At 34.4% G+C, this 13,539-nt stretch overlaps 1 protein-coding gene across 2 annotated transcripts in view; it reads left to right on the top strand.

The window, feature by feature from the left end:
* JADE3 (jade family PHD finger 3) overlaps positions 1-13,539 on the top strand; it is a 187,718-nt gene that overhangs the window by 154,564 nt on the left and 19,615 nt on the right. For both annotated transcript variants that reach the window (XM_074300279.1, XM_074300280.1), the window contains 2 exons: positions 5,764-5,931; positions 11,277-11,393. In XM_074300279.1, the coding sequence (XP_074156380.1) occupies positions 5,764-5,931; positions 11,277-11,393 (285 nt within the window). The remainder of the gene's footprint in view (positions 1-5,763; positions 5,932-11,276; positions 11,394-13,539) is intronic.

Raw genomic sequence — 13,539 nt, 5'->3', positions numbered from 1 at the left:
ATGATTCACAACTACACACTATTTTGCATTTTCTGAATTAAAAACATTGGTATTCAAGAATGGATTTCTATGGCTTTTATATCAGAGTGGAAGGGAAGAAAATAGTAATTCTTGCGTCTCCTAGAAATAAAGCCTCTTGTGATTGCCTAGGTGATTTATCTTTGCAAGTTAAGTTCGGGCCTTTATCAACTCACTATATGGTTTGACTAGTGAAATAGCCTACTAATCTTCCTCTATACTTGCATTTTCTCCCCTCATCTATCCTGCTTATTATACTAATCTCATACTTTCAAAACTGCTATTTATCTTTCATTCCCTTGATCAAATATTTAAATTGCTTCAGTCCTCTTTCCCCATTTTCTACTATAAAAAAGTTAAATTCCTTATCCTGGCATTTGAGGTCCTCTGAAGTGGCCCCTGCTTTCCTTTATTGATTTCTTTCACTTGTATAACACAGTTTAAAGTGTTTTGATGACAGCATCTTTTGATGACAACAACCCTGTGAAATAGACTGAACAGATAATATTATGTTCACTTTTCATGTATGTGGAAATTAAAGCTCAGAGAGAATGAAATCACCTTTTCAAGATCATTGTGAGTGACAAATCTATGTTAAGATCTGAAGTTTTGGAACACTTAGCCTGATACTTCTGCACTTCTTCCTATCCTATTTCTCCCTTATCTAAATCCTCTAACAAAATTTGTTTGTCCAAAGAAAACTAGATTTAGATCTGGAGAGGACCTCAGAGGCCCATTTAGCCATTCACTTCATTTTACAAATGAGGAAACTGAGGCCCAGAGGGGCTATATAACTGCCTGAAGATTACATAAGTGGTTTGAGTGTAGAAGTGTGCATCTAGGTCCTTGAACTGTAAATTGTGCTTTTTTCCCCCCATGCTATACTACCAGAATCTCAGTGTCCCAAATATACCTGCCATTTTTTCCACTCTGTGCTTTTGCACAATTCATCTTGCCTAGGATACCTGCCTCTTTCTTTTCTAGCTATAGAAATTCTGCTTACTTTTCAAGTCCCAGTTTAAATACCACCTTTCTTCATGAAGTCTTCCATGATCATTCCAAGCCACAGAAAGAGTTCTCCTTTCTCAGATCTCTTATATAGTACTTATCTTCACAACTTATTTGGCACCTATCATATATTATTTTAAAGTTTCTTTTCTGTATGCATACCCTACCTAATTAGCTAGGTAATGAATTTTTTATGATAGGGGGACATCACCTAGATTCTTACATTCCCCATTATTTAACTTGGTACTTGATATAGAATAAGTACTATTAAATATTTGGTTTTTTATTTATTTTATTCTCTTATAATGAACTTTTTCATAATGTAGTTCAACTTGTTTTTCTAAGTATACCAGATACATTTTATATTGCATAATAGTAAAAAGTGATAATTGTCTTCTCTTTTAGCAGATTTTTTTATAAGTCTAATGAGAATGGATTTAAGGGAAAGAATGCATTTGTGTATCTCCAACCAGGCTACAGATTTCACCTACTTAGCAAAGCTGGGACTGGGCATTGTATGCCCTAGGCAAGGTGTGTTCCCATCCACCTGAGGCTTTAAGCCTTTCCTGGAACTGATATGACATCACAAAATGAATACTCATGTGCTTTGAGAGAATTTTCTGTCAATAAACATATGTGTGTTTATTAGAAGTATTTTTTAAGCCTATTCCTTGATAATGAGTGATATAATTTCCATTTTTCTAGTCCAGGCTCTGGTAATTAGTTTCAAAGTAGAGTGGATACCATAGTTAAAGATAGAAGAATAAATCTCCACACAGTTTCTTTTTTTATAGATTCAGTACTTATCCAGAATTGTAGCTAATAAAGACTCTTTCCAGTGATAGTGAGAAATGATGGTGGAGATTAGAGGATTTACATACCATTTTAGGCTTTACAAAGTGCTTTACAAACATTATCTTATTTTGTCTTGACCTGTGGAGATAGGTGCTGTTGTTAGCCTCACCCATTTTACAGATGAGGAAACTGAGGCAGACAGAGTGAGTGATTTGTTCAGGGTCTCATAGATAGTAAATTAGTCTGAGACTGGATTTGAACTTGAATCTTTCTAATTCTCTGTGCCATAATCTCACTGGGCCATTCAGCTGCCTAGATAATACTAATTAACTTATATTAATAACTAAATATTAAATAATGGGATCTGCAAAGGATAGGAACAGATAATCTTTGGATGAAGTAATTGAAACTATTTCTAGTTATATGAAAAAGTGTTCCAAATTATTATTGATCAGAGAAATGTAGATTAAGACAACTCTGAGATACCACTATACATCTGTAAGACTGGCTAAGATGACAGAAAAAAAAAATAATAATGATGAATGTTGGAGGGGGTGTGGGAAAACTGGAGCACTGATACATTGTTGGTAGAGTTATGAATGGATCCAATCATTCTGGAGAGCAATTTGGAACTATGCTCAAAAAGTTATCAAACTGTGCATACCCTTTGACTCAGCAGCGTTACTACTGGGCTTCTATCCCAAAGAGATAGTGAAGAAGGGAAACGGACCTATATGTGCCAAAATGTTTATGGCAGCCCTGTGGCCAGAAACTGGAAATTGAATGGATGCCCACCAATTGGAGAATGGCTGAATAAATTGTGGTATATGAATATTATGGAATATGATTTTTCCGTAAGAAATGACCAGCAGGATGATTTCAGAAAAGCCTAGAGAGACTTACATGAACCGATGCTAAGTGAAATGAGCAGAACCAGGAGATAATTATACACTTCAACAACAATACTATATGATGATCAATTCTGAAAGACGAGGCTCTCTTCAACAGTGAGAGGATCCAAATCAGTTCCAATTGATTTGTACTACTCCCAGCTACTCCCAGAGAAAGAACACTGAGAAATGAGTGTGGACCACCATATAGCATGTCCCTATTTCTGTTATTGTTTGCTTGCATTTTTGTTTTTTCTTCTTTGTTTTTTACCTTCTTTCTAAATCTGATCTTTCTTGTGCATTAAGATAAATGTATAAATATGTGTACATATATTGTATTTAACATATGCTTTAACATATTTAACATGTATGGGACTACCTGCCATCTAGGGGAGGGGGTGTAGGGAAGGAGGGGAAAAGTTGAAACAGAAGTTTTTGCAAGGGCCAGTGTTGAAAATATACCCATTCATGTGTTTTGTATATAAAAAGCTATAATTAAATAAATAATGGGACCTGGAAAATGTATTTGTGTAAAGGGCTAGAACTGAGCAATGCACTTGAATAATGAAGCACGTGAGACTAATTGCCAATTGGACAGTTCCCTATTAACTTGTTTGAAAGTTGACCCTCCCCAGCTGTTCTGTGCTGACTTGATTGGTGGGACAAAGAGGGGGAAGTGACGTGTGTGGGAGGAGGAGGAGGAGGAAGAGGAAATTGAGAAGGGGACGCTGAGTCAGTCTCTCCGGGCATTTGAGGGAGGAAGGTGTGTGTGAGGTTGCTGGGCCTAACCACCTGACCTTGACTGTAAAAGATCAAGAATAAAGACTTAGTGATCCTGATTCCAGCTGATTTCTGGGAAGACAGAGTTCCAGCATATTTTAGCTGTAAAAATATGTTTGCATAAAGCTTTAATTAAAAACTAATTTACTGTATTTAAGTATAAGTTGATTATTTTACTGTGTCTAGATACAATGTGGTGACTTTTAAAAAACACTTAAGCTAGACTGCCCTCTGTTGACTAAAAAATTATATGGTTTATTTTTCATGTTCAGGAATGTTTTTAACAAGATTGTGAATAGTTGAGATTTTAAAATATGTATATGTGTGTGTGTACATATATATGTATGTGTGTGTGTATATATATATATGTACATATATATACACATATATTCTTTAATGTATTTTCATTGTGATGTTCATTTTTGAGCCATTATCCTCTGTCACTATTCTAATTATGGACATCTCCATAGATACATAGCAAATAAGTATTGGAGTAGTGACTTAAACCTAGTTCTCTTGACCCTAAGACTCTTTCTGCTAAAATACATGCAGCCTATGGATTGTATTCATTTTGAAAATGAATTGTATTAATGTTGCATTATATTTAAATTGTAACAATTAGGAGCATTCTTAATTCTTTTTAAATTGTTTTATGCAAAGTATTTTTCAAGTGCTATAGATCATTTCTTAACGTAGACCCTGAACATTTATCTACTATACCTTGCTTAGTTTTGTCCTTTTGAGAGTGATGTGGGATTAGCCTGTTTTTGCACAAGAGATATCTGGGTCTCAGATGCATTGGTTGAATGAAGTCCTCATTGAGAAATCATATTTTGTGGGGAGGGTAATGTGCACATCTATAAACATTTGTCTATATATAATTTTATGATATTACTATCTAGAAAAATACTCATTTCCCTCCCCAAATGTGAGAGAAGAAAAAAATAACATGCATTTTCTTCATTGATTATATATTCTTAATATCCTAGAATAGCCTTTGTAAAGAGGTAAATTTTTAAAAATTATACACAAATTAACTTTTCAGTCATTTCCTTTCTGCATTCTCCTTCCATCTCCTCCATTCAACCTCTTTGCCATATGAGTCTAAGGACAAAGTAGATGTCAAATAAGTAAATCCAAAACTGATCTCTTTGACTCTCAAATATGAATTATGGCCTTTTCTCCCAACTAGTGCAAAGTTGACTTTTGGGGAGTAGATAGATAAATGGGTTTATGTGTTATGTATATATCCATATGTATGTATATATAAATGTATATACAACCATATGTTTATGTATATATATTGGTATATATGTATCTTTGTCTATACACATACATAGACACAGACATATATGTACCCATGTATACCTACATGTGTGTATGTTTGTGTGTCTATATAGTATACATCTGTGTACATGTATAGATTATAATGTAAATAAAGAATCCTTGATATGTATATTGATTGTATTGTACATGAATGCATTTATATGTATGTACACATACATATTTAATATTATATGTGTATGTATAGTTATTGTGTATATGTATGTGTTCTATCCTGACTATAGAGATATTTAAGTACTACCAATTCTCAAACTCTTCCTGAAGAAGGAATCAGAAGTAAATTGGATGAAAAATAAGTTAAATTTTGTGCCATAGAAATTTCAGAATTGTTTTTAAGGGGTACTGTAGTACAGCAAAACTTCAAATACCTCTAAAGTGGGTTGATCTAATTAATTTAATTTTAATGCTGTTATAGACCTGTATAAAATGCATAATTTTAATTTTCTGCCTTAGAAAATATTCACACTAACTCTGTAGCTAAACTTTTTTCTCCAATGACTTAGGAATCTTACAAATTGTGAGTCATTCTGAAAATCAGTTCTTATTGTACCTTGCTGCTGATTAATCCAAATGTGTGCTAACCCTAGTATTGAAGCTTAGTTGGTTGGTGGTTGTGGTTTTTAAACTATATCCCTGAGGGCCGTTAGGTGGAGCAGTGGATAGAGCCACAGCCCTGAATTCAGGAGGACCCAAGTTCAAATGTGGTCTCAGACACTTAACACTTCCTAGCTGTGTGACCCTGGGCAAGCCACTTAACCCTCGTCTCAGGAAAAAATAAAATAAAATAAACTATATCTCTAATAAGCTTACTTTATTGTTTTCTCTTTCCATGAGTTTTGTTAATTGTTATTTTGTTATTGTAAAAAATTTTGCCTATTCTTTCATTATCTGTGAGAACATTGACAAGATTTTTTTCTTACATTTTAAGGCATGTTACGGCATTCTCAAGGTTCCAGAAGGAAGCTGGTTATGTCGTACCTGTGTTCTGGGCATTCATCCTCAGTGTCTTTTGTGTCCAAAGAGAGGTGGAGCCATGAAGGCCACCAGGACTGGAACCAAATGGGCTCATGTCAGCTGTGCTTTATGGATTCCAGAGGTAAAAACTCATTCAAGGTCAATACATCATCTTTTCCCAAGAATTCTTTTTCTTTTTGAAGATCTGCTATGGGTTATCTTAATATAAACATAATATTGTGATTTAAAGATAGGACCAGTGGTAGATATCTGATTGTGTGTGGGTGCCTAAAAAAGCAAAGCCATGACCAACATTTTTGTCCACAATGTGACCACATGAAAGTCGCCTTTTGATTTACTATTTACACAGCTTATCACTGTTTGTGACTGTCTTGCCTCATGATTTGCTTTTGTTCAAAAGAGATAACCTGTTTCTTATTACTAATGTAAAGTGGGTCTTACTGTTGGCCTTTCTCTGTGGTTCATACCTATGCCAGATTATTTTAAATCAGGATCTAGTGCATTTGTGACCACGGGTAAGACACATAAATTCTTTAGACCTGTTTTCTCATCTCATTATAACCTCAAAAATATAATACATATGACTATTTCACAGGAGAATTGTGAGAAGTGTACTTTATAAACTGAGGAAAATAATCTTTATATGTGCATATCTATGCATATAGATGTATACATAGATATGTTAAACTAATGCTTACATGCGTGCTTTGATACATTATATTACTTGAGTGTCACAATCACCCTCTGAAGTAAGTACAAGTATTTTTAGCCACATTTTACATATAAGGAAACTGATTCTCAAAGGGATTAAATGATTTATCCATGATAACACATCTGAAATTATAAAATACATAATTTGAATCTAGGTTTCCTTGACTCCTAATCTAGCATTCTATCCACTGTAGCAAAATAGCTTATAATAGCTATATGATATATAATAGCTATATATCATAACATATATAATATATATTCATATTAGCTTATACTAGCTATATATTTCATATATACATATGTGCACATTAGTTTATAATAGCTAACATTTATATAACTCTGTGTGCCTGGCACTATACAATCATTATCTCATTTGAATCCTCAGAACAATCCTGAGAGGTAGATGCTATTATTATCCCAATTTTACAAATGAGGAAACTGAGGCAAGCAGAAGTTAAATGATTTATCAAGGGTCACATGCTTGTAGGTTTCTAAAGCCTCATTTGAACTCAAGTATTTCCAACTCCAGACTCAGTCCTTTATTCACATTTCCACCTAGCTGTCTTGATTCATTGTTTGCACAGGTTTGATCCAGGAAATCTGTGTCACAGTGACCTGCATAACAAGAAGATTGGAGACTTTAATTCACATTTAACTGATAATATCTTGTCAGCAATTTGTTCCACTTTCCAGCTTCTTTAGTCATATTCATTACTGTTGTCATCAAGGCAGTTAGTATATCAAGCAACCTAGCAAAGATAAAATATAACTTACTGATATAAACCATTGTCTTGACATCTAATTGCCTAGATAAAGTCTTGTTTTAGTGCTTTCATGTAAAAGGTTCAGAATCAGACCTGCAGCTGGTTAACATTTCTTTTTGTTCTGTAGATGTAGAAGTGAGTAAATGAATTTTTTTCATTTAAACATTTTGCTGTATTTGTTTTATCAAGGAAATTCAATTGAATAATCTCTTAAAGATGTGGAGGAAATGGAAATGGAATCATTGAATACCAAACTGAATTAACAATTTTCTAGTTCAAGAATCTCACTTTACAAATGAGGAATTGAGACCTAGAGAAATTAAGTAATGTTCTTAATTTCAATTGGCTAGTTAGTGGCAGAGATAAGAGTCAAAGCCAAATCTCCTAGTTAAGTGACTTCCTCCCATAGTTGCTCCCCCTCCCCCATCTAAGCCTAGTTTTTTCTTATGCTATTTAACAACCAAAATACTAAAACTGAAATGACTGGCTTAGAGTAGAAATATTTTTCTTAATTTTAATGTTGATCTAGCCCACCTGTCCATCAAATCCCAGCAGTTCTGTGACCTTATTACTTTGTCTTGCCTGATTTGGGCTTTAAGTAACTATGGGATTGTCTTCTGCCCATTTTATTACATCAAACAAATATGGTGTTACCAACCTTCCCCCCCTCCCCCCCAAAAAAACAGTTACTAAAGAAATATCTGAAATGAACCCTCCAAAATACAAATTGAACTCTAGCTTTTTATGCTAAAGATTTTTCCTCAGAATCTTTTGATTTATTGGACATTCCATTTCTTCATTACCCTAAAAATTATATGATTTCATTTGGAATGAGAAAATTCAGGTCCAAATTCTAGTTTTGCTGTTTCTTCTGTGACTAATCACTGACAGATCAAAAACTCCCCCACCAACCAGATCTTTTATCTTTTCTCATATTATAAATCATCTTTGTGAGTAACAATTTTTCCCTCTTCCTCTCTCCCCCAAACTGTGATCAACTTTTGGGCTTTTCCAGACTAAATGAATCTAGTGTGAGATGAATCTAGTGTGAGATGATAGACTTATAGCCTCTTACTGAACTCATCTATGGAGGTATTCTTACTTTGTAAGAAATTCCAGAGTTTGGGACAGCTAAATGGCATGGCCCTGAGGTGAGGATGACCTGAGTTCAAATCTGGTCTCAAACACTTAAAAATTCCTAACTGTGTGATGCTGGGCAAGTCACTTAACTCCATCTGCCTCAGCAAAACAAAACAAAACAAAAAAACAGAGTTTGAGCTCTGCTAATAGTTCTGTAAATCCAGGTTTAGCTGACAAATGATACATTACTAGAGTAGCTTCAGTGAAATATATAAGTTTAATCACAGAACTCAATTTTAACTTGTAACTTGTAATGCCTTTTTAAAATATTTTAATAATCTAACTATATTAAACACCTACTAGATTAGTATTTGATGATTTAAGAATTAAGACTTTATACAATTACCCCTAAACATTCACCAATTTCACATTTGCAGTTTTGAATATTTGTGGGTTGGCCATTAATAAATTAAATGGGAATTTTTATAGATTTGCAATGTGCTATGGAAAGTTGCATATGATGCACATACACAAAGAAAGCTTTAAAATAGTAAGTAACAAATCATAAATATTGTATATTATTAAGCTAATTTATCAGTTATTGCCATTAGTATATATACCTAAATTTATTTAAATAGTTAGAAATTTCAGTGCACTATAAGAACTATAGAGGGGCAGCTAAGTGGCACAGTGGATAGAGCACCAGCCCTGAAGTCAGGAGGACCTGTGTTCAAATATGATTCAGACACTTAACACTTCTAGCTGTGTGACCTTGGGCAAGTCACTTAACCCCAATTGCCTCAGCAAAAAAAAAAAAAAAAAAAAAAAAGGAACTATAGATTGCACATTCTTTTTGGCAACGCCTCCTCTGTCCTTTTACTATCCAAACTCAGACTCATTCACATGATTTTCTCCCATAATAATCTTTGTATCTTGCACTCTAGGTAAGAGAAGGAAATCAGTAAAGCATTTGCTGCAGCTATACCAGCAGCTTGCAAAGACTTTGCCTAGTGTGCAAGATACTAATCTCTCTCATAAAAACTACAACTTTGCAGTATGTTTTACTTGTTTGGTGAGTTAAATAAATTTCACCAGGATTATTAAAAATAAAGATTTGGGGTATGGTCTAGACTTATTCACAGTTTTTCATATCTTTGGGTCCTGCATCCCTAATCTGTCAGGTATGAGATTGCTTATTTTTTCTTAATAAGCTATAGTAGCTGTCACTGTTTCTTTAAATTATTATTCAAACTAGGAAAGAATATTCTGGTTTCCCAGTAGTGAATAGTAAATAAACAGTTATTAAGCATCTACTGTGTGTCAGGTACTCTGCTAATTGCTTGTGATTCAAAGAAAAGCAAAAGACAGTTCATGCTCTTAAGGAACTCACAGGCTAATAGAAAAGACAACGTGCAAACAAATGCATACTGACAAAATAGATATAGGAACAGCTGATCTTACAGGGAGCCATCCCTTTCAGAGAACACAACAGTCTTGATGGTAATGTTTTTAGAAACTGTCATGGAATGAGTCTAGTGATGTTTTATTCTGGTGTGTGTGTGCGTGTGTGTGTGCGTGTGTGTGTGTGTGTGTGTGTGTGTGTGTGTGTGTGTGTGTGTGTGTGTGTGTGTGTGTGTAGTTACACATAGAGGGGAAGAAAAGCTGAAAGTACCAAGTATTTATATAGCACCTGCTATACATGCCAGGCACTGTGCTAAGTTCTTTTTACAAATATTATTTCATTTTTATCTTCACAACAGTGCTTGAGGTAGGCACTATTGTTCTGTTATAGTTATGTTATAGTTGACTGTTATAATTGAAAAAGCTGAGGCAGAGAGATTAAGTAATTAGCCATGGACACATTATACATATCTGAGGCTTGATTTGAACTCAGGACATCCCAACTGTCACTAACTGATATAGCACTTCATTAATCTTCCTTTAAAAATAACTAGAGATTTCTCATTCAATAGGAAATCTGTCCCAATTTCTAATCTTTATAGGATTTTCAAGATCTCTCATCTTCCTAATTTTAATATTTTTCTTGTGATATGTGAAATGTATAATGGCAAATGCTATCATTGCTGGGAATTCTTCATTATAATATGCTTCTCTTTGTGGCAGGGATGTGTGTATGAGATTAAGTACTATTGTTTGAAGTCTGGTTTGCAGGGAATTAAAAATTTTCAAAAATCCTTCCCCCTTTGGTCTTAGAATGGCAAGACAGCTTAGGACGAAATCATAAATTTATAGCTCTAAGGAACTTTTAAGACTATGTACTCAAACCTTTTTTTTTAATAGATAGCCAAGAGAGGTTATGATTTGTCCAAAGTCACACAAGTTGTCAGGGACAGAAGATTTGAATCCAGGTTTCCTTTGATGAATTATCTTAAAATATATCTTTTTGACTGTTTCCATTTATGTGTGTTCATTTTCTCATTATATAAAGCCATTCTACTTCCCAAGAATATCAGTCTTTTTATAATAACATTCTAAGATTTATCTGTTCTCTTCCATTTTCTCAAGTTCTATCGATCCTTGATCAAATAAAAATATTCCCATTTTGTATAATAACAGCCATCCCACTGCCATATTACTTTCTCTAGACCCCTTTCAGTATACCGCATCTTAGTGTAATTTTAGGCTACTAAAGCTTAAAGAGTTTAAAAGCACACTAAAACTTTTGAGACACTACATTATTTCCTTTGCCAAAAATGATTGACCTAAATGGTAAGGACAGATTACTTTTCGTTTCTAGGTTTGATTGTTTTTGTTCATATTGAGGTATATTCTATCTTTTCATCTTTATAGACTCTGATCTTCCTATAAAATAATTTGTATTATATTAGGTGTGTTTTGAGAGCTCGGGATAATTGATTGTGGTTTTTTGTTGGTTTTTTTTTTTTTTCAGGTAAGCATTGCCTGCCCTGAAAGGATGGAACCAATCACAAAAGTCTCTCATATCCCACCTAGCAGATGGTCTTTAGTCTGCAGTTTATGCAAATTAAAGACAGGAGCTTGTATTCAGGTATGTCTTCATTAGAAGTATGAGCAGTATAAAGTAATGAATTGGGTTTGTTTGTTTGGGGGCTTTTTTTTGGACAATTCAATTCAATACCCATTTGTAAATCACTTGTGTGCAACATACTATGCAAGGCATTGGGGATACTAAAATCAAATGGGACACAGTCCTTATGCTGGAAGCTTACAGTCTAGTAAGTAGGCTAAAAAAAAAAATAGATAATATAAATTAAAAGTATACAGGAGAATTGAAATCCATATGAAGAAAATGAAGAAAGAGAAAATTACTTAGAGTGAAGGACTTAGGGGAAGGTATCATGAAGGAAGTGGAACTCCCAAGCAAGACCTCAAAGTGCTATAAAGATTTCAACAGGTAAAAATGTGGGACCATTGCAGATATGGATAACACGAGAGAAGGAACCAAGGCTGGATTGAAGCAGGAAATGAGATTAGGAAATCTTGAATAATCAAATTTAACTAAAATATTGAATGTGTGTGGTGCAACAGAGAGTAATGTGAGTACCTTGATAACACTGGAATATAGTTTGGGCTATCTGGGGTTTTGAATGCCAGCCAAGGAATTTGTATTTTATTTTCTAAGGATGGGGGAGGAGGAAAAAGAATATTGAAAATGGCTCGTGAACTATGAGGGAATCTTCGTTGTACACTCCTAGAGATAGTCTATACATTTGGGAGAAATAGGTAGAAATATCAAAAGTTCCTGCTTCTCAAAGAAGGACCAGAGGTTCTTAGTACTCCTGCTCTTTTTATCATCTGAGACACTGATGGAGCATTGGCTCCCACTGGCTACTAGGAAGCCCTAGTTATTATAAGCATTAAATTAGAAATTAGAAATTAAAGGTTTGGGTCCTCTAACAAATCATTGCCTTCTCAAATCTAGGTTGAATGAATGAACCATAAAGTAATCCTAATCTAAAATGTACCAACCTCATTTTTGCTTACTCCTATAATGGTATTTACAGTAAACACTGCCAAGTATAACTATAGTTTAAAAGATGAGAACCCTTAAATGGCTGTCAGATATCAACAAAATATTTACTTATTCTAAGTTTGCAGTTGCAAAAATAAATCCTTAAAAGTAAATTTGGCAAAGTGTTAACAATCTTAGTCATTCAGCTCAGATCCAAATGCTTCATGAAAAAATCCTCCTCTTTCCTGAGAAAATGCTGAAAGACTCCTTTGGCTAAGTGCCCAAAAAGTGACTTGTAATTTTCTGCCTTTTTTAATTCGGCAGGCTATTGAGGTTGGAAGATCTAGTAAAATCTTAAAGAATCCAGCATGTTTTGCTGGAGGCTCTCTTTTTAGATCAAATAACAGCAAAATTCTCAACTTAGACGTGTGCCCTAGTGAACATTCCTATCAAATAAAAACAAGAAAAAATTAATTTTCAGCATTGTCATCAATTGGAGCATTATAATGTGATTAATTTGATTTGATTCAACAAGCATTAAATATCTATTACATATTCTTGACACTAGTCTAGGTGCTGGTGATACAGGGATTAAAAAGAAAATAAGGCTTCCCCTTAAGGAACTTACATGTGAGAGAGCTAAGTAGATATAACCCTAATACCTAGCAAATTGCCATTCGCTAGGTATTTGAGGTTTTGCTGACTAGATTGCTTTCTTAAGGACCATGCCTTAAATAAAAACCAGTGATTTTCATTGATTGACCACTTGTAGGTCCCAGGCCAAGCCCCATTTGGTCATTGAGTCCTGATTGACTCAAATCTGAATGTAAATAGTAGTTATTTCTGTTTTGGCCAAAAGCCCTTTCCCTTTCTAGATTTATTTATTTAGTGTGTTGGTTTTTTTGACTAGATGAAAGAGGAGATTCTTTGCCTCAATTGCTACCTAGCCTTAATCATTAATGGTTGTGGCCTCAGTCAGACTAAGACTTATTGAAGACCTTAGCTTAAAAAAAGCCAACGTCGTCTCCCATTGCATCCAGGGCCATCTCCAGTTCTCCTGATTTATATTTGGCTACTTGACCTAGATGGCTTTGAAGGGGAAGGTGAGGCAGGTGAACCTTGCACAGCCCTCCCTAACTTAAATCCAATTCACTTGCATGCCATGGCATCACCTCCCTGATGTCATGGTCCCCTTCCAGAACTAAAGACAAACAACAGCAAC

This window comes from Sminthopsis crassicaudata, chromosome 3, assembly GCF_048593235.1.
Source record: "Sminthopsis crassicaudata isolate SCR6 chromosome 3, ASM4859323v1, whole genome shotgun sequence".
Lineage (NCBI taxonomy): Eukaryota > Metazoa > Chordata > Mammalia > Dasyuromorphia > Dasyuridae > Sminthopsis > Sminthopsis crassicaudata.
This window is presented reverse-complemented; position numbering and strand designations above follow the sequence as displayed.